Source organism: Cladophialophora carrionii, assembly GCF_000365165.1.
Source record: "Cladophialophora carrionii CBS 160.54 unplaced genomic scaffold supercont1.2, whole genome shotgun sequence".
Classification (NCBI taxonomy): Eukaryota; Fungi; Ascomycota; class Eurotiomycetes; order Chaetothyriales; family Herpotrichiellaceae; genus Cladophialophora; species Cladophialophora carrionii.
Genome location: NW_008481827.1, coordinates 3,368,205 through 3,390,463, shown reverse-complemented (window position 1 = coordinate 3,390,463; position 22,259 = coordinate 3,368,205). Strand labels below are relative to the sequence as shown.

The window sequence follows — 22,259 nt, the reverse complement described above, 5'->3', positions numbered from 1 at the left end:
CGATGGTTCCCAGCGAGACCTTCTCCCATTCTACCCCTGCCCGCATGACTTTGATATGTGCAGAGAATGGCGGAGCCGAGGTTGAGAACGTGGGGTATGGAGTAGGGAGTCTGGAGCAAATTGGGTTGGACGTGCGAGCCACAGCCCCCCTGTGTGGAAAACTCTACTCGTATCCCCAGGAAAAGGAGCAAAGAAGTGGTCCGATGCTGTTTACGGGGCCGAGCCTGGCAGCGTTGCTGGCGTAAAAGGTGTGAGTGTGTGTAAGAGGTGTAAAGGTTGGTAAAGGTGCAGTCAGACTGAGGTGAGTAATAAAGGCAGTGGTGGGTCGCAGTTGCGGAGCTGCATGGGCTACGCACGTGATACGGCACGTGACTGCTGACTAATAACGCTTCGGCAACATCATTACAGACCCACCCTTAGTATCACACAGCCTTTCGTAACTGTACGGCGTAGGCCCCCTGGAATCAACCACGTCCTCCGAATCGACCAAGACTGACCCTTGGGGACTCATTCTGGGTGGAAATGCTTGTCGACAAACTCCATGACCGCTGTGCCGACCTCTTTCGGATGGCTGGCACTGAGGTAGTGAGCACCTCCAGGCACAACCGTCAAGCCCGCCACTTTGGCGTTGGTAAACATCTTGATTTCATCCTCGGCGTTTCGCACCGAGAAGGCAGCATCGTCCGACCCCTGGCACGTGTTAGTCCACCCAGCGTGATGGCAAAGTCAGTCTTTTGCGTACATGTAGCCACAAGACCGGGCATTTGATATCGCGGAGTCGCCCGTGCAAGCCATCACGCTCGCCCAGGTTGATCCAGCACATGCGGCAGCGTCGTCGGCCATCGTCACCGGCATAATTGACCCTGAGCTCGTTTGTCCAGAACGATTCCAGCTCGGGCGTGGCAGCTTTCCCGAAGCCAACTTTCATCATCAGTTTGGCGTAGCTGTCGTCGAGACGAAATTCGGGAGTTGGCTCCGCCGTGGTCAAGGCGTCACGACTGGCCGCACATTGCGTGAGCCCATCCCAGTTTCCCATGGCTAATGACCTTGGAGACTCATAGTCCATGGATGTTCCAAGGGGGATGATGCCTTGGATCTTTGCACACCAACCTGAATTAGTATCCAAGGACCCCAAACAACTCACAAATCGGGCAATCTTGCATACTTTTTCGGGTGCCAACAATGCCATGCGCGCGACTATCCATCCACCTTGACTCGTACCCAGAGCGAACGCGCTTTGAATCCCCAACGCGTCCATCACTTGCAGGTTCATGATAGCCGTGTCCCAGTAGGTGAAGTGCTCGCTCTTGGCACGGGTTTGACCATGTCCAAGCGGCTCGATGGCGATCAAGTTCATCTTGCCATTCAATCGAGCGTCGTCAAACTGTGGTCGATAAAGCTCGGACGAAGTAGTCATGGCATTGACGAGGACCAAAGTCGGCTTTTCCGCCCGGAAGGGAAATGGCATCTGGTAGGCGGCGTCGATGCCGCCCAGGTGAGGGACATGGACGATCTTAATGTTGCGCATGATGGACATTCGACGGAGACTGATGCACAAGTTTCTATCCCGACCTGTCAGGCCAGACGACGATGGCGGAATACGAGACCGAGAAAGGCCCTTTCAAACACATTTAATACGCTCTGCTTGCATCATACTCGTCTAAAAAGTTCTTGAAGGACAGCCGAGGATGTCTCAAATGCCAGGAATCTAGCTCCCATCACGAACGCTGCTCGGCCAATACCGCGGCTCACATTTCACTCGACCGGCGTTTTGTGCATATACCCGTGGGTGTGTGTATGTATAGATCTTGGTATCTTTCTCGATCCTGGCATCCGTGAAAGCCTGTCCCCTCTCCCTCTCTTAATTGATGATACAACAGTCACCCGACCAGGTGACTTGTCAACGAGGAAATGCTTCTTCGGTCCATCCATCGTTCGAATGCTGACTACACTCTACCTTTTTCCCCACCAGATTCCTAGGCCAGGGATACTGCGATGACCGCGGGGCTCCCAGGCAGTCTGAGCTGCGTATGTACAGTATGTGCATTTTGCTTTATCAAAGCGGGGTGCTGAACTCGGCGTTGGATGGATCTTCCTCCCATACCACGCGATCCTCGTGATTCCGCTGCCCGAGCCACAGTGCGCGCGTAGCCATCAATCCCGCGTCGACATCCGTATACGTTGACGACGCCACATAGATGACTTTGCCCGAGCAGCTCGGGTCCATGCCCAAGTGTGCAACTGCGCGTGCACAGGCGCTGGGAGGCTGCATCGATCGCTTCGCACTGGCATTTTTGGCCAGCAAGTCCGGTGGGATGATGCCCGTGTCGGTCCAGAAAGGACACATCAGGTTGATCCGCACGTTGACTCGATGCAGATCCGGGCCCAAGGTCCGCACAAGGCCAAGGAGCTGCGATATGGGATAAAGCATTGATTAGGATATCGCCTTTGAAACTCCAATGTTGCGAGCGCTACTAGTCATGTAGACCTTGGGCAAAGGAGACAGAACGTGCAACTCACCCCATGTTTGGCGGTAGCATACATTGGCGTGCCTCCGACGCCCGTGAAAGCTGGTGGTTTCAGTCTGTCAGCACACGACTTTTGCAGAAGGCCGGGCTTCACGCCCGTGTCCCATCCATACCTTTACCGCTTCCAGTGATGACAATCGATCCACCGCCCGGTTGCTTCCTCATGTGATGGATCGCAAGCTTGGTGCCCACGATGGGGGCTATCAAGTTGACCTTGAGGACCGTGAAATCCGGCTCCACCAAGGCTCCATTGGCGTCGACATTGTCGACGAATACATTCTCGATCTCACCGACCCCGGCGTTGAGATGCGCGATATCTATCCGACCGTACTTTTTCACGGTTTCGTCGAACAACGCCACCTGTTCCGCCCAGGACGTCAGGTTCGTTTTTCGGAAATCTGCCCCATCAACGTCCGGTGGAAGGGGATTGATATCTGCTGCAACCGCGCGGGCTCCGTGGGAAATGAAAAACTTCAAAGTGGCCAGACCAATGCCGCTGCTTGCTCCTGGTCAACCGCTGGATCAGCCCTGACGTTATACAGTAGAGGGAACAAGTACTCGATCAGGACGGGGCCGCACCAGTGATGATTACCACTTTGCCTTTCAGGTCCTCGAACAGGCGCTCGTTGATCTCAAATGTAGTCATTGTCGGTCCAATGTTGTTCCACCTTGTCCCTGCAGGGTTCGACAAGCCGTACGTCAACACAGGTAGAGTCCAAGTCCTACCTAGTCGCAGCTCTGTCTAAGCTGGTTCTATTCTATAATTCAAGCAAAGGACGTCAAGGTGGTACTAAGGTATACTGGATAAACTCCATGCCACCAGGTTCCCGAGCCTCGGCGCCGGTTGCAGCGGCTGGTTTGCTTTCCCGCCCGGCATGTCCCCTCCCCCACGGTCCGTTCTGCGATGGCCGTGTCAAGAGTCGGTCTCTTCTCTGCTCTGACCCGCTTTCTCGCCGTAGAACTCCCGGAAAGTGAGGACCGTGTCTCGGACGGTCTCCCCCAGCGTTCTCCAGCGGCTTTGCCATGACCTTGTGTGCTTTGGTTTCACCCATCTGAATCCTCTCCTAGGGATACCACACCGGCACACGCCTAATCACAATAACAAATGCCTTCGACATCGTCTCTCCCAGGCTCTCCCGGGGCGATGCGTGAATGACCCGGAAATTGTTCTCTCATCACGTCGACCATGCCTTGCGTTGAAGCGAATCCACCAGATGCTATGCACCGCTCTCCGTCCGCCACTTCAGGATCTCGGAGTGCCCACAAATGCACGGCTGCGACATCCCTCACATTCGACGAATGAGGCCGTCCCGACTGGAGGCGGACACGTTGACTCGGTGCCGGAGTAGATTTCATAGATTTCCTTCAGACTCACATTCAGATCCTGGGGATTCCCGGGGAGATTCGACGACGGGCCGAGCACGACGGAGGGATGGATGCTGGAGATGGCGAAGCTTGGCCGCCGGTCCTGTCTGAACTGCTACATTGCCTGCTCGGCCGCGACTTTCGAGGCTGAATACATGAGCTCGGTGCAATCTTGCTCTTTGAGGAAATCGGCAGGCACCGACTTCGCGAGCGTAACGGCCCAAGTATTCTGGTCGTTTTCCGTGAAGACGTAACCTGGCGGTGCATTCTCCGCAGGCGTCACCACCATGGTGCTGGAGGAGGTGACGACGACGGTGCGCAGCTGGCCACTTGAGTGCCGGTGTGCGCATTCGAGAAGAGACAATGTCCCCTGTACGGCGGGCCCGACTACCTGATCCCGACGCGCACAGGTCAAAAGCCACGGGCGATGCACCGTGAAAAAAATGCCATGAACGCCTGAGCAAAGAAAGTCAGCAAATGCGCCCCGATGGGCCATCGGATCTTATGAATGCAAATCGCTTTGGCTTGCTTACCAGAGACGGCGCCTTTTTAGGCGTTTGCCGCCTTCATGTCTGCAATCTCGAATATCGCGACTCGATCTGCATATGGCTTGAATGGACCCTCAAGTAGGCTCCGGACATTGTCCAGCCTCCTCGCCGTGGCGCCCCCAGAGAGTGTAGCTCTTTGCTCAACACCAGAAGCCCGATTGTTGATCCGATGAATCCGTTGAAGCCTGTGACCAGGACGGTTTCGCCATTGCTCGGTGATAATGTCATTGCGTCGGCCGAAGCTTTACTGCCCCTGAAATGTATGTAGCAGCCAGAGTCAAACCCCGACACTATATTTTTCATGTGTATATACGACCCGGACCTCAGGAGGCCAATTGAGCCGCTCTGGGTAGAGTTGGGTCCTCGCAGTTTCGAGCTTCCCTGGGGGCAACAGTAGTAGCGGACTCCAATAATGCTGGGAAACTGCCTGCCATTACCCTTGTTTGCCCTGCAGTGCTGGGTATGTTCATTGATAGCCACATCCGTGGACTCGCCGTCGCTGATTCTTGAGGTGCATCTCATTTGACCTTGTTACACAAACTTCAGAAGTGTTCGTGACGGCCGCGTTCTGTGAAATGGCCCTTCCGGCTCAGAAAATTGCTATGATATTCGGGGGGCTCCCGATCCCATTTGGCACATTCAAAGGGGCGCATGTCACAAAAAAGCTCCGGCGCAGCTGTTGCTGATTGCACATGTCGGACAGCTGTTCCAGGTTGAACATCTCCCCAACCTGGGTGCCCCAGAGAGGCAGGATTGTCTCGTGCAGCACGACCTCTGTCGGCGGATTCACCTCAAGCGCAAACGTGTCGCAGGCGCGCGGCGAAGTGATGATCCCAGAGCCACTCTTTGGCCTCCTCAGATCCCTGGAGACCGATGAATGTGAACTGCTCTCCGCCCATGCATCGCCGTCGCTCCCCGTCCGGCGCATTGTCGTACCAGCGCACAAATCCCGTGCGGACGAACAACAGATGCCCAATCTTAAAGTCGAGCTTCTGGTGTTGCGCAACAGCCTCGAGGTCGCGGAGCGTAAAGCCGTGATTCGTGGTAGGATCCGGCATTGGCAGGCCCTTGTCCTCGAGGTACCTGACATAGTTGAGGAGCACGCCGCGCATGACGATGCCGCCTGTCTCACACCAATCTGTGAAGAATTTATCAGCCACATTAACATTTTCATGAACAGACTGATCGTCGGGGTCGCGGGTCGTGAGCTTACGGTTGATGCCCAGAGAGCCCGGCGTTCCTTTGACGTCAGCGTGCTTGACCCCGTTGTAGTAGATCCCCGTGGGATGACAGTAGTGGCCAAACCCATCCTGTATTCTTGCTATTGAGAAAAGGACCGAACCGGAGGTGAGAACTAACTAACCCATTGACTCCCGCACTGGGTGTTGAACTTGAGCACATCGTCGTGAGCATGGACTCCCACAATGGGCAGGTAATCGATGATCTCTTGCTCAAGCCTCTGCCTGTCATGCAACGTGTATGGCGAAGGTTGTTCAACGACCAGTCGAGCTGCACACTGCTTCCGATCTTATTCCATCTTTTGCTGCAAGCACCCTCTCCGGCGTCAGAAGATTCAGGGCTATGAGCTCGGGGTAAGTATCATTACGTTGCAAATCCCATGTCTCAGCCATGATAACCTACAATCGAGTTTGTCAGGGCCGCCATGAAGTTCGTCCCAGAAGCCCCAGATGCTGCCTTCGGGCGCGGATCCGTATCTACTCTTCGACAATGTCTTGTGATCCGGAAGCAGGAGTTCGGCCATCGTGTCAAGCTTGACCACTTCTCGAGAAGGGTTTGGGCCTCGATGTAATTAGTCAAGACGGCGTTGTTGCCCAGAGACACCCCGACTTTATTTGATCAGTCCGAATTTCTCCACCCGCTTCATGTGCATTGCTAGTGGTACGAACTGAACACACAGAGCCCCAGACTGTGGTTGTCAGTGTGTGTAATAGTGGGACTTACCCAAGCGGCGGATTTCGTACATATGTGCAGAGAGAATCTGTGCAAACGTTGGAGGCCGTATGCATTTGTGTGCACGGCCCTTCGAAGACGGTAGCAACAGTAAAAGAAGCCCACATGATTTCGTCGCACCCCGGTCCGTCAGCTGAGAGACTCAGTCAAGAGGTGCAAGCGAGCTGACTCTTCTTGGTAAAGCATTGCAGTACTATTACGCGACTGCAAAGGCTTGGGACGGTAGAGCAGGGCGAGTTTAGAAGCAAGCATGCTCTTGTTAGGATCCTACGCTTCTTCACGCAGCCGACGACAATAGGATCCGGAAGGCTTGACATGGATTGCTGAAGATGAAGTGTACCAAGGAGACTAAAGTCCCATTCTTGAAGTAACCAACCGGCAGCAAGACAGTCGCCGAGGGAGCTTCGGCCGCGGCTCAAACAGCGGCCGTGGTCGACAATAATTGACGGGGTACTCCGTACAGCCGCAAGCTACTGTAGACTGTCGTTTCAGCCGAGAGTCACACGGTCAACCGAGGAGCATGGTATGGTATGTACGAGGCCGGGATCCCCAGACTTTGGACGGTGCAAAACGTCGGGCGGTGCAGAACTGTGGGAAGTCGTTCGCTGGCATGAGCGATTCGAATGATACCTGTAATGCATGTTCCATCCTAATAATACAAAGCCTTCTCTTCTCACGGTCTACATGATAATCATTATCACTGCGGCTCTCTGAGTGATCCAACGCGAACTGACTCTTGAGGGGAAAATGACGACCTACATTGATCAAGGTGCTGTGGACTGCACGGTCAAAGCAGATAGGGCCAAAGTACAGGGGAAGACTGTTATCATCACCGGCGGTAGGCAAATTTGATTCCGGATCGCATATTAGCCCCTGGCGAGTGGTGGGCAGGCTCGTCCACCGGAAGTCCTTTCTTTGACTTGAGGCCAACGCGGCTGGCTTTGCGGACACCTGTGGCTGACGATCAAACCCGCAGGGTCGAATGGAATCGGAGCAGTCTATACTCGAGCTATGGCAGAGGCTGGGTGAGTTCAGTCAATCCAACCGCCTATTCTGTGCCCATCTCTGGCACAACGCCTCAACTGGTGTCAAATCGAAAGAGCTCGTTCCTGACCACGCCTTTTTCTCTTTCAAAGAGCGTTCGTCATGATAGGGGATATTGACGACGCTCGTGCGGCCGAACTGACCTCGGCATACCCTGGGTACGTTGACCGGTTCAATACCCTTTTTCATCTGATATGGAAGCACTTGTTATTTCTTTTTAATACATCTAATCAATCCCCCGTTCTTTCATCTATAGGAGAGTCTGGTCTACCCACTGTGACGTTACGAACTGGGATGACCAGGCCCGAATGTTCCAAGAGACCATCAAGACATCACCCAACGGCTGCGTCGATGTCGTCGTGGCCAACGCGGGAATCAGTGGGCAAGACCCCGTCTTTGTCGACGAGGGTACGTGGTGGCTCGGCTCAGAAGGATGGCTTGATTATTAACTCAATCTGGCCCGCAGAGTCTGAATCAGAGCCAACGAAGCCCGACCTCAAAATCCTCGACATCAACCTGATCGGAGTCATGTATACCATCAAACTGGCGCTCTTCTACTTCAGGAAACAGTTCAAATCCGGGGTCGACACTTCCACCGCCGGTCCCGATACGTGCCTTGTCCTTCAAGGCAGTCTCGCCGGATACGTCGATCAGCCCGGATCGCCACAATACAACGCCTCCAAGTTTGGACTGCGCGGGACCATGAGGTGTCTCAGAAGGACTGCCTTGCAGCATGGCACCCGGATCAACTACATTGCCCCTTGGTGAGCGTCCTGCATTTGACTCGGCTCCTTTCACAGACTCTGACTTTTGTCCGTGACACCGAATAGGTACATCAAGACCGACATCATCAGCGATGCTGTCGCGAAGCGCATCACCGATAAAGGTGCCGTCTTCGCATCGATAGACGATGCCGCCGAGGCCCTCGTCAGAATCGCTTCCGATACGACCGTGCATGGTACGTTGATTGACAGCTCAAATGGCCCCTTCTCGTCCCTCCTCAGGCCGTTAATCTGACCGCTTCCAGGACGATCCTTGGGGATTGTGCCCCGGATGTGGGCACCGCTTGGGTATGTAGATGTAGACCATGATGACTACCGAGAGGGAGACTTCCTCAAGGAGTGGCAAGAAATCGTACTCAAGACGAGTCACCGATTGACGGGGAAGTCGGTGATTTGACGTGGTCGATGCTGGGACCCGAGAAGTACAGTGATCACCGAGACGTCTCTGGGCTTTGTGGGGTCGCTCCGTGCGACGCGAGTGCATTGTCGATTCTCCTCCTCTGTGTCATGCGGCGAATGATCAACCCGCGTGCACCTACTCCAGGTTCCGTACTGTACCAGCTCCCGTACTGTAATGGGACGGATGAAGTTACGGTTTAGTAAGGCTGCCATTTCCCTGTACATACATTGTACAGGGAAGCAATCTGGCGTTCTGATTAATCAGTGGAAGTGTAGCGCAAGGCTGCGCTCGCTCTTTTCCTTTTTTTGTTTTGTCTTTTGCTTTCGATAGTTCATAGAAGGGGACATAGAGACCACAGACAATCGACACTACTCAGCTACAGACATCGCACCGTTCCTTCGAGATGTAGGGTGGTTGAGTATGAGAGAGGCAGTGCTTGCCTGCCGCCACAGAGAGGCATACCCGTTGGCAATGAAGCTTCACCGCAGTTCAGTGCCTGTCGTTCCCCACGGGGATTGTGGATCGTTGCACGGCCGGCAACACAGCAGGTCGCGGCAGGGCTCGACCGACCTGCAAAAGTCGTGGCTCAATTGAGCCCGCGGGACGGCTGGTACAGTATCAAGCGGCTGGCGAACGCGCGCTTCGTCCCTCGGCTGAGCATTGCCGTGGCTTTGTAACTTCCTCAACACCTGCGAAACCCGGGGCCCCCTTTTTTACTAATGCTAGCCCATGCTCTGGTGTGGTCTCGGATCCAAGAAGCGTGAAGAAGTCCCCGCATGGAATGCGTGAGCCGGAAAATGGTACTTATGGTCGCGCTGACATGCAAGATTCGCGCGGATGGTCAAGATCGGCCTCCCTCCGCATTTTGGCAACACTGCAAGACGCATCCCCAGATTCACTGAAACTGCAAAGACCTCCTTGAGCGACCCGGGCAGGCACGGCATGGAGGGATACACCAGCTACAACTCGCGAGTGAGTGCTTCATGTCTCCAGATCAGATGGCACTAGGCAAGGATTGCTCACCCATGTGCTTACAACAGGCTGTTCTCTTCGCCGCCACGGGCTCCTTGTTCGCAGGGTTCGGCCTGGCGGTCATCACGACCACCCTTGGGCAGCCGACGTTCTATGAGTCTCTGTCCCTGGTGGCCGATCCCACCGACCCAGACTACGGGTATACCAACACCATCATCGGCGCTGTCAATGGCGTCTTCTTCGGAGGAGGCTTCTTCGGCACTCTGCTTTCCGGGTGGGCGGCCGACAGGTTCGGTCGACTGAACGGCTTCCGCATTGCAAGTGCTCTTGGGATCATCGGGGCCGCCATTCAGGCTGGCTCGGTCAATGTCGCCATGGTAAGGCCATGATCCGTCCTGGCTCGCTTGATTCTGCTCACGCAGTGTTTCCTTCCCTGGTGATCAGTATCTTGTCGCGCGCCTCATCACGGGACTTGCAGCGGGGAACACACTGGCTGCTATGCCGACTTACTACGCCGAAGTGTCTCCTCCTCACTCCCGTGGGTTGATGACTGGCGCTCACGGAAGCTTTATCAATTTGGGATATTTCCTGGCAGGATGGATCGGGTAAGCCCAAAACGCAGAAATCCCTTCTGAAGCCCAGATTTTCGGCTTCGGGAGACTGACCAATGTCTAGCTTTGGCTGCTTTCATGCCCCGGACACGACGTTTTCATGGAGATTCCCAAATGCGGTGCTCGTGCTTCTGGGCATTATCCTCATGACTGGGACTTTCTTCAGTAAGAGCCGCTATTATTGCGACCACTTTTTCAGTCTCGAGCGGGTGAGCTGATGATGAATCCGGGTGGTTAGTTCCCGAAAGCCCTCGATGGCTCGTCCAGCACGGTCGAGGTGCGGAGGCGTACGAGCTACTCCGCAAACTGCACCACAGCGCCAGTGACCCGGAAGACCACTTTGCTCAGCGGGAGTTTGCTCAGATCGAACGTCAACAGGCTGCCGACGCAGAAATCCTGGCAAGGGACGGCAAATGGCAGCTGTTCACCACCAGAACGTACCGTAAGCGGTTCATCCTGGCCTTCCTCGTGATGGCTGGTGGACAGAACGTCGGAACGCTCGTGATCAACAACTACACGGTCTTGTTGTACCAGTCGCTTGGACTCAACAATGAGATGTCCATCATGCTCAGCGCCTTGTACAACACGCTTGCTGCCATTGCCAACTTCGTGGGCGCCTATTACAGCGACAGACTCGGTAGGCGAAAGGCACTCAGTAAGTTTCTGAACCTGTGCGCGGTGAGCATCGGCTGACATGATCAACCAAGTCTGGGGTTACTGCATTAACATGTCGATGTTTATCGTCGCGACGGGCCTCATCGCCAAGTACAGCACGTCCGCGTCGAAAGGCCTCGCAGCCGCCGCTGTGGTGTTTCTCTATCTCTATGTGATCGCGTGAGTGGAAAGATCTGAAAGGCCCATGCTTGTTCTTCATGGTGTATGCTGATCGGTCGGCGCGTGGCTGCTCATCAGGTACGGGGGCTTGATCGACATCAATCAGTTTACCGCCGTGACCGAAATCTTCCCATCTTACCTTCGTAGCGAGGCGACCTCTTACTCTGTCTCGGCCATCTTTCTCATGGACGTCCTGTGGCTGCAGCTCGCGCCCACAGCTCAAGCCTCGATCGGGTGGAAATACTACCTGGTCTTTGTGTGCCTCGGTCTCGCCCATACTGTCCACATATATTTCTTCCTTCCAGATGTAAGCTTTTCCACAAACGTCCGACGACAGGATGTGTCAGATATCCCTGCCATCAACGAAGAAAACCAGAACGGACTGACACTGGATCTTTTAGGCCAACGGGATGGCGTTGGAAGAAATCGACGCTCTGTTCGGAAAGAAACCTGCAACCGACTTGACGGACAACACTCTCGAAGCGGAAGTACAGGACAGCCTCCCATCGAAGGAAGACGCCACAGCGGTACACGTGACAAAGGTGTGAGGGAAGACGAACCGTTTGAGGACGTCCGGCACTCAACAGCGAGAAGAGGATCCTCCTCCACGCGAACCCATCGCAACTTGAACAGGAGGACATCAATAGACAGACTGCCGCCAGGTCTCGATAAGTCCCCAGTACCCATTGCCGTAGTGTCGTAAAGTAGAATCAGATACCCTCTCTCCGGTGAGGCAATAAAAGTGAATGTTTCTGGCGCCGTTATGACGGCTGTTGTCCTCACTGAGCCATCTTGATCGGAGGTCGCAGTTCCGGATCTCTGACCCGGTTATTATGGCTCTGAGTACTCTCAGGGCGGCCTTTCCGGACAAAGTGTTACCTAGAACGACATGTCATCTTCACGCATCCGTGAGGGACAGCCTTTGAGCAAGCAAGCCCGATGTAACACCCGTACGTAGGAGGACGGTGTCGATCTTGCAGCCACGCCAAACAACTGGCAAGGGCGACTGGAGCTGTTCCGGCCGGCCCTCATACCTCCAGTCGTTGACAACAGAAGGGGGGGCAAGGAGACCGTTGTGCGCTAAATGATTGAAGAGTAACAGACTTCTCCGAACGGACGATGCTTTGCCTGTCTTTCGTCACCTATCTTTGTTAGTCTGCTTGTGCTTGAGATTCCGAGTGAGTTTAGGTTCTCCCCATGCGTAAGATACGGCGCTGGAGGAGGATGCTGTACTCATACGAGTAGGTTGCGCCTCACGGCCTTACGCTTAATGAGAGCAACTGACGTCATAGCGGGTGCTTTGTTGACTGTTGCCTGTAATAGGACTAGCGTCTATCCCTTGCAGTTCTCCGCCCCTCTCTTCTGTCTTCTTTCCTCTACGAGTACCAGCCCGAAAAGGAAGCATACCTTCCAGGCATGTTTGTTGTATCGTGTTAGTGCTGACAGTCCCTATCCTGATGTCTGTTCCTGCTCCTGCTCCTACCCCCTCCCACGCCGGATCCTAGCGGGTAGTCGCCCGCGGCAAAATTCCCTGCGTGGTCTAGCTTCGCTACAAGGCTCGCCGCAGGAAGACCTCGATCTTTGGGAGGCTCATCCATCGTCGGTTAGTGGGCCGGCTGTGGAACCCCGGAGTGACTGCGATCAATGGCGAGACTGGCGCGGAGAAGGGTCTGGGCGGGCTGTGAGTCCAACGTGATTCATTACGCCTTCTACGTTCATGCCGATGGCTCTAGTGGCAGTGTATCCGCCGGTGAGCCACTCCCTCCGCCTTGGGGATCTATGATTCCAACCCAGATGTGCTGGTTTTCTGCGCGCTGACTGCGAATACCACTAGATCGACTATCGTTATCGTATCCCTAAGATTTTCAGCCGGGCACCGCCTCAGCCTCCACGTGGGGCTCGGTGGGAACTTGGGGCGTAAAACCCCATGTGAACGAGACTTTGGAATACGATAACGAGAGTCGTCCGACTATATGCGCTGGTCAAAACTTCTGAAAAGCCCCTGATCTTCTCCTTTTGCAGGAGTGTGCATCACACACAATGGATCCGTTAGCTACAACACAATTCCTCGCCTCTTAGGACAGACCGATGCCATGCTATGCACACAGCGCCCTTTAACACGACCGACAAGTAAGTGACGGATATACCTGGCTCATGGTACATCCTACGTCGCCCCAAGCCTCCGCATGTTTTCTACACCCCGACCCTCCCGAATCACGATACACTTCTCCAATAAGGCCCATCACAGTCCTTCGAGGGACGATTCTAATAGAAGTTGCGACACTCAACGTCTTGTCAACCACTTCCCCCTACAACACCCCTCCGCTTAGACACATACCCTTCCGAACGAATCCATTCGGCCATGGTACAGACCTTGCTGCTTCAGAAGAGACCGAGGACCGTGACCAGGCATCAGTCTCATCCCGTACGGCTCCAAGTATAGAAAGAATCAGTTCGTCGCAATAGTTGACTTCTTCGAAGCACCTTTCTCTGTACACTGTCCACTCCTGCTACCACAGGTTTGAACAACAGCCACCAGCTTGCGAAGACCCGTAAGCTGCGCTCGACCAAAACTTCCCGGATAAAGGCCTTCTGACTGTACAGTCGCAAGATCGATATAGACTTCCGCTACCGCATACGCAGATATGAACAAGCTTCATACCTTCGCCCTGGTTGCAATGAGTGCCTTTCTCTGTTCACTTGCAGCGAAACGCCGTGCAGCGAATCTCTCTCATGCTGACTGGGATTGATTGCTCCGAAGCACTTGTCTGCGCATCTGACTGACCTTCGGAGACGGGCGGTAACGGTACAACAAACACGGCCGGAGCTTCTTCGAAAAAAACAGCTTCAGCCCGGTAGCAACGTAACCTTGCGGTCATTTCCTGTTCAATGAAAGAGGCCCCACGAACTTCACCCTGTACGAGACCAAGTCCGAGTCCCGGAGTCCGGGATCGAACGAATCAGGTCGAACGTCAAGAGACCGAGCTCTGCTGTCGTCCTACGACGAACTCGAGCTCGAGGGCATCAACAATCCAGGCCAGCGCATGGTTGAGGGATCTCCTGCAGTGCTGCCACCCAAATGTCTACATGATGGAATTTGCAACTCCCAAGACGTCGTGCCCCTTCTTCTCCTCCGCCGCGAACTGCATCGGTACCGTACTGTGGTCGGAACCGCCCGAGCGCGCAAGATGGCGGGAATTGATAACTTCATGTCCGCGTCTCGATGGGTCGAATGTTGGCGACCGAATTTCGTCACCGTAACTTACAACTTATGATTTACATCGCTTGGAGCGGGAAGGAGTTCGGTGAGGAGGAGTCAAGCCTTGCGTAGAGCTGCAAAGGGGGTTCGAGACGAGCCGGTAAAATACTACGAACTTCTGCGTTTTCCTGTCCCTCTCCCTTCCGCACTGCTGTCTGACATCCCACAAGCATGCATATATACCGTGGCGGCGGCAAACGCGCTCGATGAGGCGCAGGAAGTGGCCACAAACAGAGCTCCTCCCAAAGTGGGAATGCTTCTACCGTAGCGGATATTCGAATGGGCGCATTGCTAAGGACCAACAGATGGCATTGGGCATTGATAGGCAAAGCAAGCAGGATGCATGCATGCGTGCATGACATGTGGCTTTGTGTTGGAAGTAATCAAAACAAACCCAGGGCACAGTGTGAGTGAATGGATGAATAGTAATCCTGATTCCCATTCACATCCCCAAGTCTAATTCATCCGATACCGAAAGAATACGTACCCTCCTCAACGGGCGAGCTGAACCGGAGCATTTCCCTAATGCATCGTGCATCAATTTCGGCAGCAAAGGATGGCACAACCTCAGCAGTGACGATTGGTACGAGTATGCAGCAATACTGTACTCGAATTCTTCGTTAATGTCACCCCTGGTTGACTGGTGCGGTGAATCCATCACTCATCATCTTCGGTCCCACCCAAGCCCGCATTCTTCCGCATCATCGCCACGTCGTCCTCCAGGTCCTGGATCCTCCTAGCGAGCTTCTTCTTCAGAATCGCGTTGGTAGTCTTCTTCAGCAACTCTCGCTGTTCGGCAATCTTGTTGGTCATGTCGTCGATCCTCTCGAGCGCTTGACGCTTGCTTTCGTCGCCTTCCTTCTCGGCATCGTCGCGGTCTTCGTCTTCGTCGCCCGCGTCGTCTTCATCCTCGTCCGAGGAAGCTTCGCCGGCGGGCGTGTGCTCGGCCGTGGCGGACGGGGTGGCGCTCGTGCTGGTGACGGCGAAGGAAGAGTCCCCTCCCACTTCTGGAGGGTGTAGTGTGTTCGGAGCTTGCGCCGTGGGTTCTGCTGCCGGGCCCTTATCCTCGTCGTAGAACATGCGCTCAAGTGCGGCGAAGTCGTCCTGGTCGATCTCCTCCTGCACGGGTGTCTCCGTAACCATGGGTGTTGATACGTTATAAGCTCCGGGATGATAGCCGAAGTAGTTGTCCGGTTCAGCTTCCGCGTCCTCGTCCTCGTCATCTTCCTCGCCCTCCTCCCCCTCCTCCAGGTCAGTGCTGTATCCGTGCTCGTCGAGGCGCGGGTCGTGGTCCAGAAGCTGGTACTTGGTGTTGACTGCCGCCTTGTCGGCCTCGAGTAGGGCATGCACCCTCCGTTCGACGGCCTCGATGTCGTCCACGCGCGCTCTTTTGGTCCGTGCAAACCGCCTCTTGCGAACCCACTTCATCGGCGCGGTGATGCCGTGGGCATATTGATATGACTTGGGGTCAACATCCTCAGGCAAAGGATAGTTCCTCGCTTCTTGTTCGTCCTTGCATCGGCCCAGCACCAGCAGCATCTGGCAGATGTCGATACTCTTAATCCAGCCTTTCTTGTCCCAAGACTTCATGCCCTCAAGGATGCATGGCAGATCCACCAAGGAGGTGGCATACTTGTGATCCTTGATCTGCAGGATCCCTCTCCTGCCCAGCGTATCTAGCATCCTCAAGTTGATCGCCGCACCGCCTTTGGAAAGGATCTCGCCTGCCTTGCCGTCTTCGATCGACTTGCGCAGGTAATCGCAATCTTCGCCAGGCTGCATGCGCAGGATGAAGCCTTCGTGTATGACCGGGTCCTTTTCGCGACCGACGGCCATCTGATTCTTGTCGTTCTCATACTCGCTCTCGAGTTCCGAGTCGTAGCCCACGCCGGGAGTCCGCTTGGGGATTTTGCCCTTGACCTTGAAAAGCAGGTTTGCGGGTCCCGTCGCCTTGGGTGCCGGTGTCTGCGCCGTCTGAGACGGCGTCTTGAACTTGAGCGTGCGGATCGTGGGAGGTTTACCCGGTTGTGACGGAGCAGGTCGGCCACCTTCATCATCGTCCTCCTCTTTTACGGATTCGCGCTTTCGCTTCTTGTTCGACCCGGGAGCGATCTCGATGGTATCCGCCGCGTTCTTTTTCTTGTTCTTCTTCGGCTTGGCGCCATCGTCGGCTACAGGGAGTGGAGTGCTTTTGCCTGGAAGTTTGAGCTTGATGCTGGGTGTCCTCGCTGTCGCGCTCTGAGGCACAGGCGTTTGCACAGGCGCAGGTTGTATCCCCCCTGCTTGGGCTGAGGGTTTGCGAGAGAAGCTGATTTTGAGGTTGGGGCGTTTCTCCTTTGCAGGAGCAGAGGGGTCAGACATGTCCTCGTCGCCGTCAGAGTCGATCGCCGAGTCGTTGTCAGAGGAGGCTACTGGGGACTCATTCTCTCCGTTGGAGTGGTGTGAGCCAGGAGGAGTCTCGTTGATGAAGTGGACATGCACTTCTGGGTCGACGGCGACGGATCTGCGCCTGCCTCTCGCGGGCTTCGACTTCCTGATGCCGGCAGAACGATCGGGTTTGAGGATAGACTTTGCTTCGCGGTGTTGACGATGCGTCAAAGTGTGTAGGCGGCGATTAGGCTTCCCCGCGACTTTATTCCTGCCATTTCTGGGCGTCTGTCGAGGAGCGTCATCATTGGGCGCCTCAGGCACGACAGACGCCAGACGCCCCGGCGTCGGGCTGCCAATAGCCGCCGCTTCGAGCGGCTTCTCGGCCGAAGTCTCAGTGGCTTCGGGGCTTTGCAGTTCAGGCGCAATAGCCGCTGGATGGTCCGGCTGTAGCGCCGATTCGTCGGCTGTCACCGCGTCGTCGGCGGCGGCTCCAGCAATGTCTCCCTTCGGACGTGGATCTTCTTCCATCCCATCTTGTCGACCTAGATCACTCTCAGCTTCATCCTCTGTCGATGCCCTGGGATATGGAATTGTTGCCCTAGACGTCGCAGGCCATCGAAGCAATCCCTCAGGCCGCAGATTGAGTGTCAGGAAGGATGTGCACGGCGTCGCTGGCACAGGACAAAACTCGTACTTCCTGCGATTCACTGTGAAGGACCACTTCTCGCCCGGCACCAGCATCTGCACTTGATTCAGCGATATCATCGATCGAGGCATCTTGGCTGCCTGTAATTTCTCCGGAGTGTCTTCTTCTTCCTCCTCCTTTGTCTGAGAACCGCACGTTGAGAACCAGGCAAAGACACAGACACGCGCGCAATGACTTCCGCCGACCTGCACACCGCGCTCTTACGCCCAGCAGTCCTTCAAATCCTGCGTGCCGCCGGCTTCGGCTACGCGAAACCCGCCGTGATCGACACAGTCACCGACCTGGCAGCGCGGTATCTGTTGCTACTCGCCTCTTCGACGGCTCAAAACGCCTTCAACCTCCACAACACCTTCGTGCCGACGATTCAGGATGTGAGACTCGCGCTGAGCCAGGCGGGCGCGCTGTACCCGCAGATGAGCACCGCGGAGGAGAGCCTGAGGGACGACGTGCAGATCTCCGAGGGAGTGTGGGTGCCGTTTGAGGATCTTCGCGGTGTGGAAGCGTTTGTGAACTGGGCGTACGGGCCGGTCAACAAGGAGATCAGACGGATCGCGGGCTTTGGCGGCGAGGCGAACGTCGAGGAAATCGCAGCGGGCTTGGATGATCAGGAGGACTATCTCTCTGGTAAGTCTCTGAGACTCTTTCGCGTTTTTTTTTGTCCTTTGTGTGAGGCCGCGGTGAGGAAAAACAGGCAGTTTGGAGTTGAAGTGACAAGTGACTGACTGACTGACTGACCGAGTGTTGCTGAGCAGCTCTCAAGAAGCGCCACAGCAAGACAGGCGAAGAGTCGCGATATCAAGGCACGATTCTAGGCAAGGATACAGAACCACAGTCCGTTGCGATCGTTGGTGGTCCAGCCGCTTCGATCGCCGAATGGACAAATCAATCTCTCGCCAGCGTGAGATCCTCTGGCCTGCGCCCGGCAGAAGACGCTGCCACACCCGCAACATCAGGCATCAGCAGTGCTCCGCTCACGCCCATTGAGTCAGAATGAAGGGCGGCGGAGCTATTGTTCTTTCTCCTGCAAAAGGTATCATATTCTTCTATTGAAAGGATGGAAACGGTCCGGCAGAAAATTCTGCAGCAATAGTGCGCGCGCGCTCTCCCTACGCCCGCCCTCCTCGTTTCCAGGCACCTAAGACAGACCTGGACATCCGCTTGAGGCAGTAAGGGCAGTCATGAGCTTCTGTGGTCGGCACAGACATCAGCAGGGCTGCGAGAACAACGGACGCGAGCGAAGACTACGGGCAAGAAGTGGAAGCCGCCTCCTCTAATCGCATGCCTACACAAGGACGGCCCGTGCCTACGACGCTCGAAACGAAGGAACAAAACGTGAAGATTGGAAATAGTTGAGCGACGAACAGCATGTCCCTGCCACCGACACTTGGGGCCAACATGACCAGAGACAGCCACGAACGGCGCTCGCATACAAAGCTAAATGAGCAAAGACGCGGAACGCTACGAAGGGACACACAGCTACGACGAACTGCTTGTGCCAGCACGAGATGGAAAGGCGGATATCTCGGAACGTTCAACGCGTTACTGGTATTACCTAGGTACATAGCCCTCTCCCACTTTCCTGTGCGCGCTCGACAAGAATGTGCTCGTCACGGCATGCGAACATAATAAACTCCCACCCTCGCGTCATCTAAACGCGGCTCTTCCTTTGGCATTAGCGTGTGTCCTCATAGGCAACTCCTCGCCGTGTACTCCGTATAGTAGAGCCTATCTCCCCTTCGCACACGCTACTTTACTTAAAGAGCAGACGCCCATCTAGCTTGCCTCCTGGGCGGAACCACAATATGGCGATCCACTACGGCCGGAGGAGTACTCGTACCGCCACCACTACTGGCACTGGCGCCACTACCACCGTGGCCTGGATCAGTAGGGCCGCCATCGGGTGACGCGGGCGCCGTTCCGAACTGCGTCGACAAAGTGGTCGCTACACTTCCATTGCTTAGCGTCGTCATTGCAAACCACGTGCCGGTGGAGGGCGTCGCTGTGTTGCTTGGCGTCTCGGAAGAAGCGGAAGAAGCAGAAGAGGTGAAGTTGGTCATGTCCGAGGAAGACGGGAAAGAAGTGACGCTGGAGGTGTCTGTCGTGCCGAATGGACTGGAAGGCGGGGTGAACGGCCCCCCGGTTGGGGCTGTTGTCCAGTTCCAATCTCGCCAGGGGTACGGAGCCGTCAGTACACATGGGGTAGGGTGCGTGCTGTTGGGCCACAATAGCGATGTTGGCACGCCGGTAGGAATGGGTATGGGTATGGGTATACCGCCTGGAATTCCACTTGCCGGTGATGGGGTTGTGGTGTTGCTTGCTGCTGTAGACGTAGAAGTCGAGTCGTCAGGTGTTGCGCTGGTGCTGAGTGCTGTGGCATCGTCAGTCAACAATGACGAAGTCGCCTCGGAAGGAGATGGTGGTGTCGACTCGCTGGTCGATGAGGTCGTGGACGACACGAAGGAGTCCGACGTCGTAGGATTGGTTGCTGGTGGGGCCGAGCTGTCTGTTGGGATTGCATTCGTGACCGCTGAGACGAGAGAAGAATTGAACCAAACGGTGGATGATGCTGAAGTTTCGCCCGGCGAAAAGACCCTGGTGGTGTTGCTCTCCACCACAATGGTCATAGTGAGTGACCCTGGCTGCAATGAGGTTGGGCCGGTCGCTCCGCCTGTACTATTTGAGGGAGCCGTCCTCGTGTTGGATCCACCAGAAAACGTGTGGTTTCTTCTCTCAGGTACAGTGGCTATCACTGTAAATTCTTCAGGCGCCGGAGTCACAGGTGATGGGGTTATTGGGGCAGGGGTGTAATCGATCGTGACGGTGATGACAGCGTTTCCGGACTCGGGCGAAGTGTCGGTCTCTGAGGGTGAGGTATACCCTGGAGCTGGTGAGGATGTATTCGTCCACAACGGCCCGTCTGTAGATCTGCCAGTGCCCCAGGGAGGATTTGTGCCGTTAGAGGTGAAATTTGAACCGGGAATGGACCAGATTGTGGTTGTAGATCTCATTGTCATGACAGTCATCGGCAAGACGCTGGGTGCATCTGACGCTGTCGTTCCATCCGATGAAGCAGTATTCGAAGCGGCGGACCAAGTGCTTTCCGCCGAGGCGATGGTTGCATTGCTCCGCGACGAAGTGGATGGCGATGCCGCGGTGTTATTGTCATTCGAGGTGGTGTTGGCGAACGGCGGCGAGGTTATTAGAGGGTTTGGGCTTCGATTGGTGCCCTGAGCGACAGTGATATTGGACCAAGGCGGCGCTGTCCCAACTGAGGTCTGCTCTGGACTGAAAGTGACTTGTGGTGAACTGTTGTTACCAGCGGTGGTATTCGGCACGCCCCCAAGCTGGCATGAGCCACTCCCGCAGGAGAAAACAGGCGGGAGTCCTGTCGGTCGCGGTTGTCCTGGTGTGAGATAGCCAGTGGACCAACCTGGCTCGGGGCTGGTGTCGTTCCCATAGATCCAGGGGTGAGTCTCGTTGTCACAACGACGGACGAGTCGATTGTGCACACCTTGTTTTCGTTAGCGATAACCCAGCTTGCCACAGGTCAAGGACTGACCTGGATGCTGTTCTGCATATGTCAAGCCGAGACCCGCAAGGCTGACGAAAAGAGTGACCAGAACGCTCCCCATTGTATACAGAACCTTCTCGCTCGAAGCCCTTACCTGAAGCTGTCTCGAGAGAAAGATCTGTCAAGCTCCCGCACACCATCTTATATCCCCTGGATTGCCGTGGCCATGGGAAGGTCATTGAAACAACGGTATGGCGCGCTTCGGATGCAACAGCCCTCCGTTTGCGGCCTGTGCAAAATCCGGTGTTTGTAGAAGACCCAGGCATGGTCTACTGCAATTTCGCGTGGATGCTGTTGCCCGCTCTGCTGGCGGATAGATTTCAAAATGCCGCGCTTCATTGCTGTCATATTCGAGAAGGCTACGTGCTTGATGCCGCAGCCGAAAGCTAGGCGAACATCGGTTGAAATACCGCATGGTCGGGGCGGGAGCAGCTTCGTAGGACCTTTCACAGCGCATGGCCCTCAATCGGGTTGAGTCCAGGTGGGTTTTGACTATCGATCAGTCCTGTTGGCAACGACCTTCACCCCTGCGACGGTAGTGGCCGCGAAGGAAACGTATTGATACTGCCATGACAATAGTCCTGAGCACATTCGGCCTCGAATTTTGACCGGAATTAGATTTTGATATCGGAGAAATGCATGTAGGCGCGGATGAGACGCGGGTGGTGTCGGTCCCTAACAGTGCTCCTCTTCGTCCAAATCAAGATTACACGTGCTGATACTAGACTTCCAGGCCAAGGATTTTGGTATCGTTGCTGCCGTGTTCAATTGCTACTGTGTCGGTTGAAGGACGCTCTGATCTGGCATCATTGCCCCGAATGGCGCGAAGCGGCAGAGAGACGGGCGGGTATCTGAGGATCGGGCGTCGAGCATGCAGAATCTGAGCAGTTTGACAAAATCGTGCTTCCCGGTCTGTACCACACAAAGCGGAGGCTCATGCTGCAGGTACGCGGCAATGCAGCTGTCCATCTGCAGATTTGACAGATCATGTTACCGACAGGGAGAGTCACCTGCATCCACGAACATTCCTCCCATGTAGGCCTACCATATGCGCACCAGTTGAAGTTACCACGCTGAAATGAGGCTTGGAATAGGCGGTCACTGCTGGCCCGGCAATGAAGAGGTCGAGGGCGGTAACAAGTCGTTGCTGCTGTCCTTCCGCAAGTCCGTACGCGACACCCGTCTTCTTGTGGTCGTTTGGCTTCGCGCCTCTCACGGCCGGGGGAAGGCAGTGCAGCACTCTACAGATCGAGCACGAGTCTCTGGCGAGCAAGTCCTCGCTGCGAGCCGATGGACGG

The 22,259-nt window shown here is 55.3% G+C and overlaps 9 protein-coding genes across 9 annotated transcripts; 4 read left to right on the top strand and 5 right to left on the bottom strand.

The window, feature by feature from the left end:
- Nucleotides 1-507: 507 nt before the first annotated feature.
- Nucleotides 508-1,528, bottom strand: G647_03291 (uncharacterized protein; the record flags this gene model as incomplete). Its single annotated transcript, XM_008727637.1, has 3 exons — nt 508-690; nt 743-1,096; nt 1,166-1,528. The coding sequence occupies 3 exons, from the start codon at nt 1,526-1,528 to the stop codon at nt 508-510; spliced, it is 900 nt and encodes a 299-aa protein (XP_008725859.1).
- Nucleotides 1,529-2,056: 528 nt separating this feature from the next.
- On the bottom strand, nt 2,057-3,174 carry G647_03290 (uncharacterized protein; the record flags this gene model as incomplete). The annotated part of the gene is made up of 4 exons (XM_008727636.1): nt 2,057-2,410; nt 2,521-2,570; nt 2,642-3,034; nt 3,108-3,174. 4 exons carry the CDS (start codon nt 3,172-3,174, stop codon nt 2,057-2,059), a joined length of 864 nt encoding a protein of 287 aa, XP_008725858.1.
- A 706-nt stretch (nt 3,175-3,880) lies between these two features.
- On the bottom strand, nt 3,881-4,243 carry G647_03289 (uncharacterized protein; the record flags this gene model as incomplete). Its single annotated transcript, XM_008727635.1, has 1 exon — nt 3,881-4,243. The coding sequence occupies one exon, from the start codon at nt 4,241-4,243 to the stop codon at nt 3,881-3,883; it is 363 nt and encodes a 120-aa protein (XP_008725857.1).
- A 989-nt stretch (nt 4,244-5,232) lies between these two features.
- Nucleotides 5,233-6,203, bottom strand: G647_03288 (uncharacterized protein; the record flags this gene model as incomplete). Its single annotated transcript, XM_008727634.1, has 4 exons — nt 5,233-5,751; nt 5,805-5,904; nt 5,957-6,020; nt 6,083-6,203. The coding sequence occupies 4 exons, from the start codon at nt 6,201-6,203 to the stop codon at nt 5,233-5,235; spliced, it is 804 nt and encodes a 267-aa protein (XP_008725856.1).
- A 1,355-nt stretch (nt 6,204-7,558) lies between these two features.
- G647_03287 (uncharacterized protein) lies at nt 7,559-8,635 on the top strand (the record flags this gene model as incomplete). The annotated part of the gene is made up of 5 exons (XM_008727633.1): nt 7,559-7,614; nt 7,713-7,864; nt 7,923-8,220; nt 8,287-8,414; nt 8,484-8,635. The coding sequence occupies 5 exons, from the start codon at nt 7,559-7,561 to the stop codon at nt 8,633-8,635; spliced, it is 786 nt and encodes a 261-aa protein (XP_008725855.1).
- Nucleotides 8,636-9,636: 1,001 nt separating this feature from the next.
- Nucleotides 9,637-11,603, top strand: G647_03286 (uncharacterized protein; the record flags this gene model as incomplete). The annotated part of the gene is made up of 7 exons (XM_008727632.1): nt 9,637-9,987; nt 10,055-10,215; nt 10,286-10,386; nt 10,460-10,876; nt 10,929-11,055; nt 11,134-11,362; nt 11,457-11,603. 7 exons carry the CDS (start codon nt 9,637-9,639, stop codon nt 11,601-11,603), a joined length of 1,533 nt encoding a protein of 510 aa, XP_008725854.1.
- Nucleotides 11,604-14,971: 3,368 nt separating this feature from the next.
- Nucleotides 14,972-17,461, bottom strand: G647_03285 (uncharacterized protein; the record flags this gene model as incomplete). Its single annotated transcript, XM_008727631.1, has 1 exon — nt 14,972-17,461. The coding sequence occupies one exon, from the start codon at nt 17,459-17,461 to the stop codon at nt 14,972-14,974; it is 2,490 nt and encodes an 829-aa protein (XP_008725853.1).
- A 99-nt stretch (nt 17,462-17,560) lies between these two features.
- Nucleotides 17,561-18,384, top strand: G647_03284 (uncharacterized protein; the record flags this gene model as incomplete). The annotated part of the gene is made up of 2 exons (XM_008727630.1): nt 17,561-18,014; nt 18,143-18,384. 2 exons carry the CDS (start codon nt 17,561-17,563, stop codon nt 18,382-18,384), a joined length of 696 nt encoding a protein of 231 aa, XP_008725852.1.
- An 808-nt stretch (nt 18,385-19,192) lies between these two features.
- On the top strand, nt 19,193-20,621 carry G647_03283 (uncharacterized protein; the record flags this gene model as incomplete). Its single annotated transcript, XM_008727629.1, has 3 exons — nt 19,193-19,290; nt 19,352-20,169; nt 20,221-20,621. 3 exons carry the CDS (start codon nt 19,193-19,195, stop codon nt 20,619-20,621), a joined length of 1,317 nt encoding a protein of 438 aa, XP_008725851.1.
- Between the last annotated feature and the right edge of the window lie 1,638 nt (nt 20,622-22,259).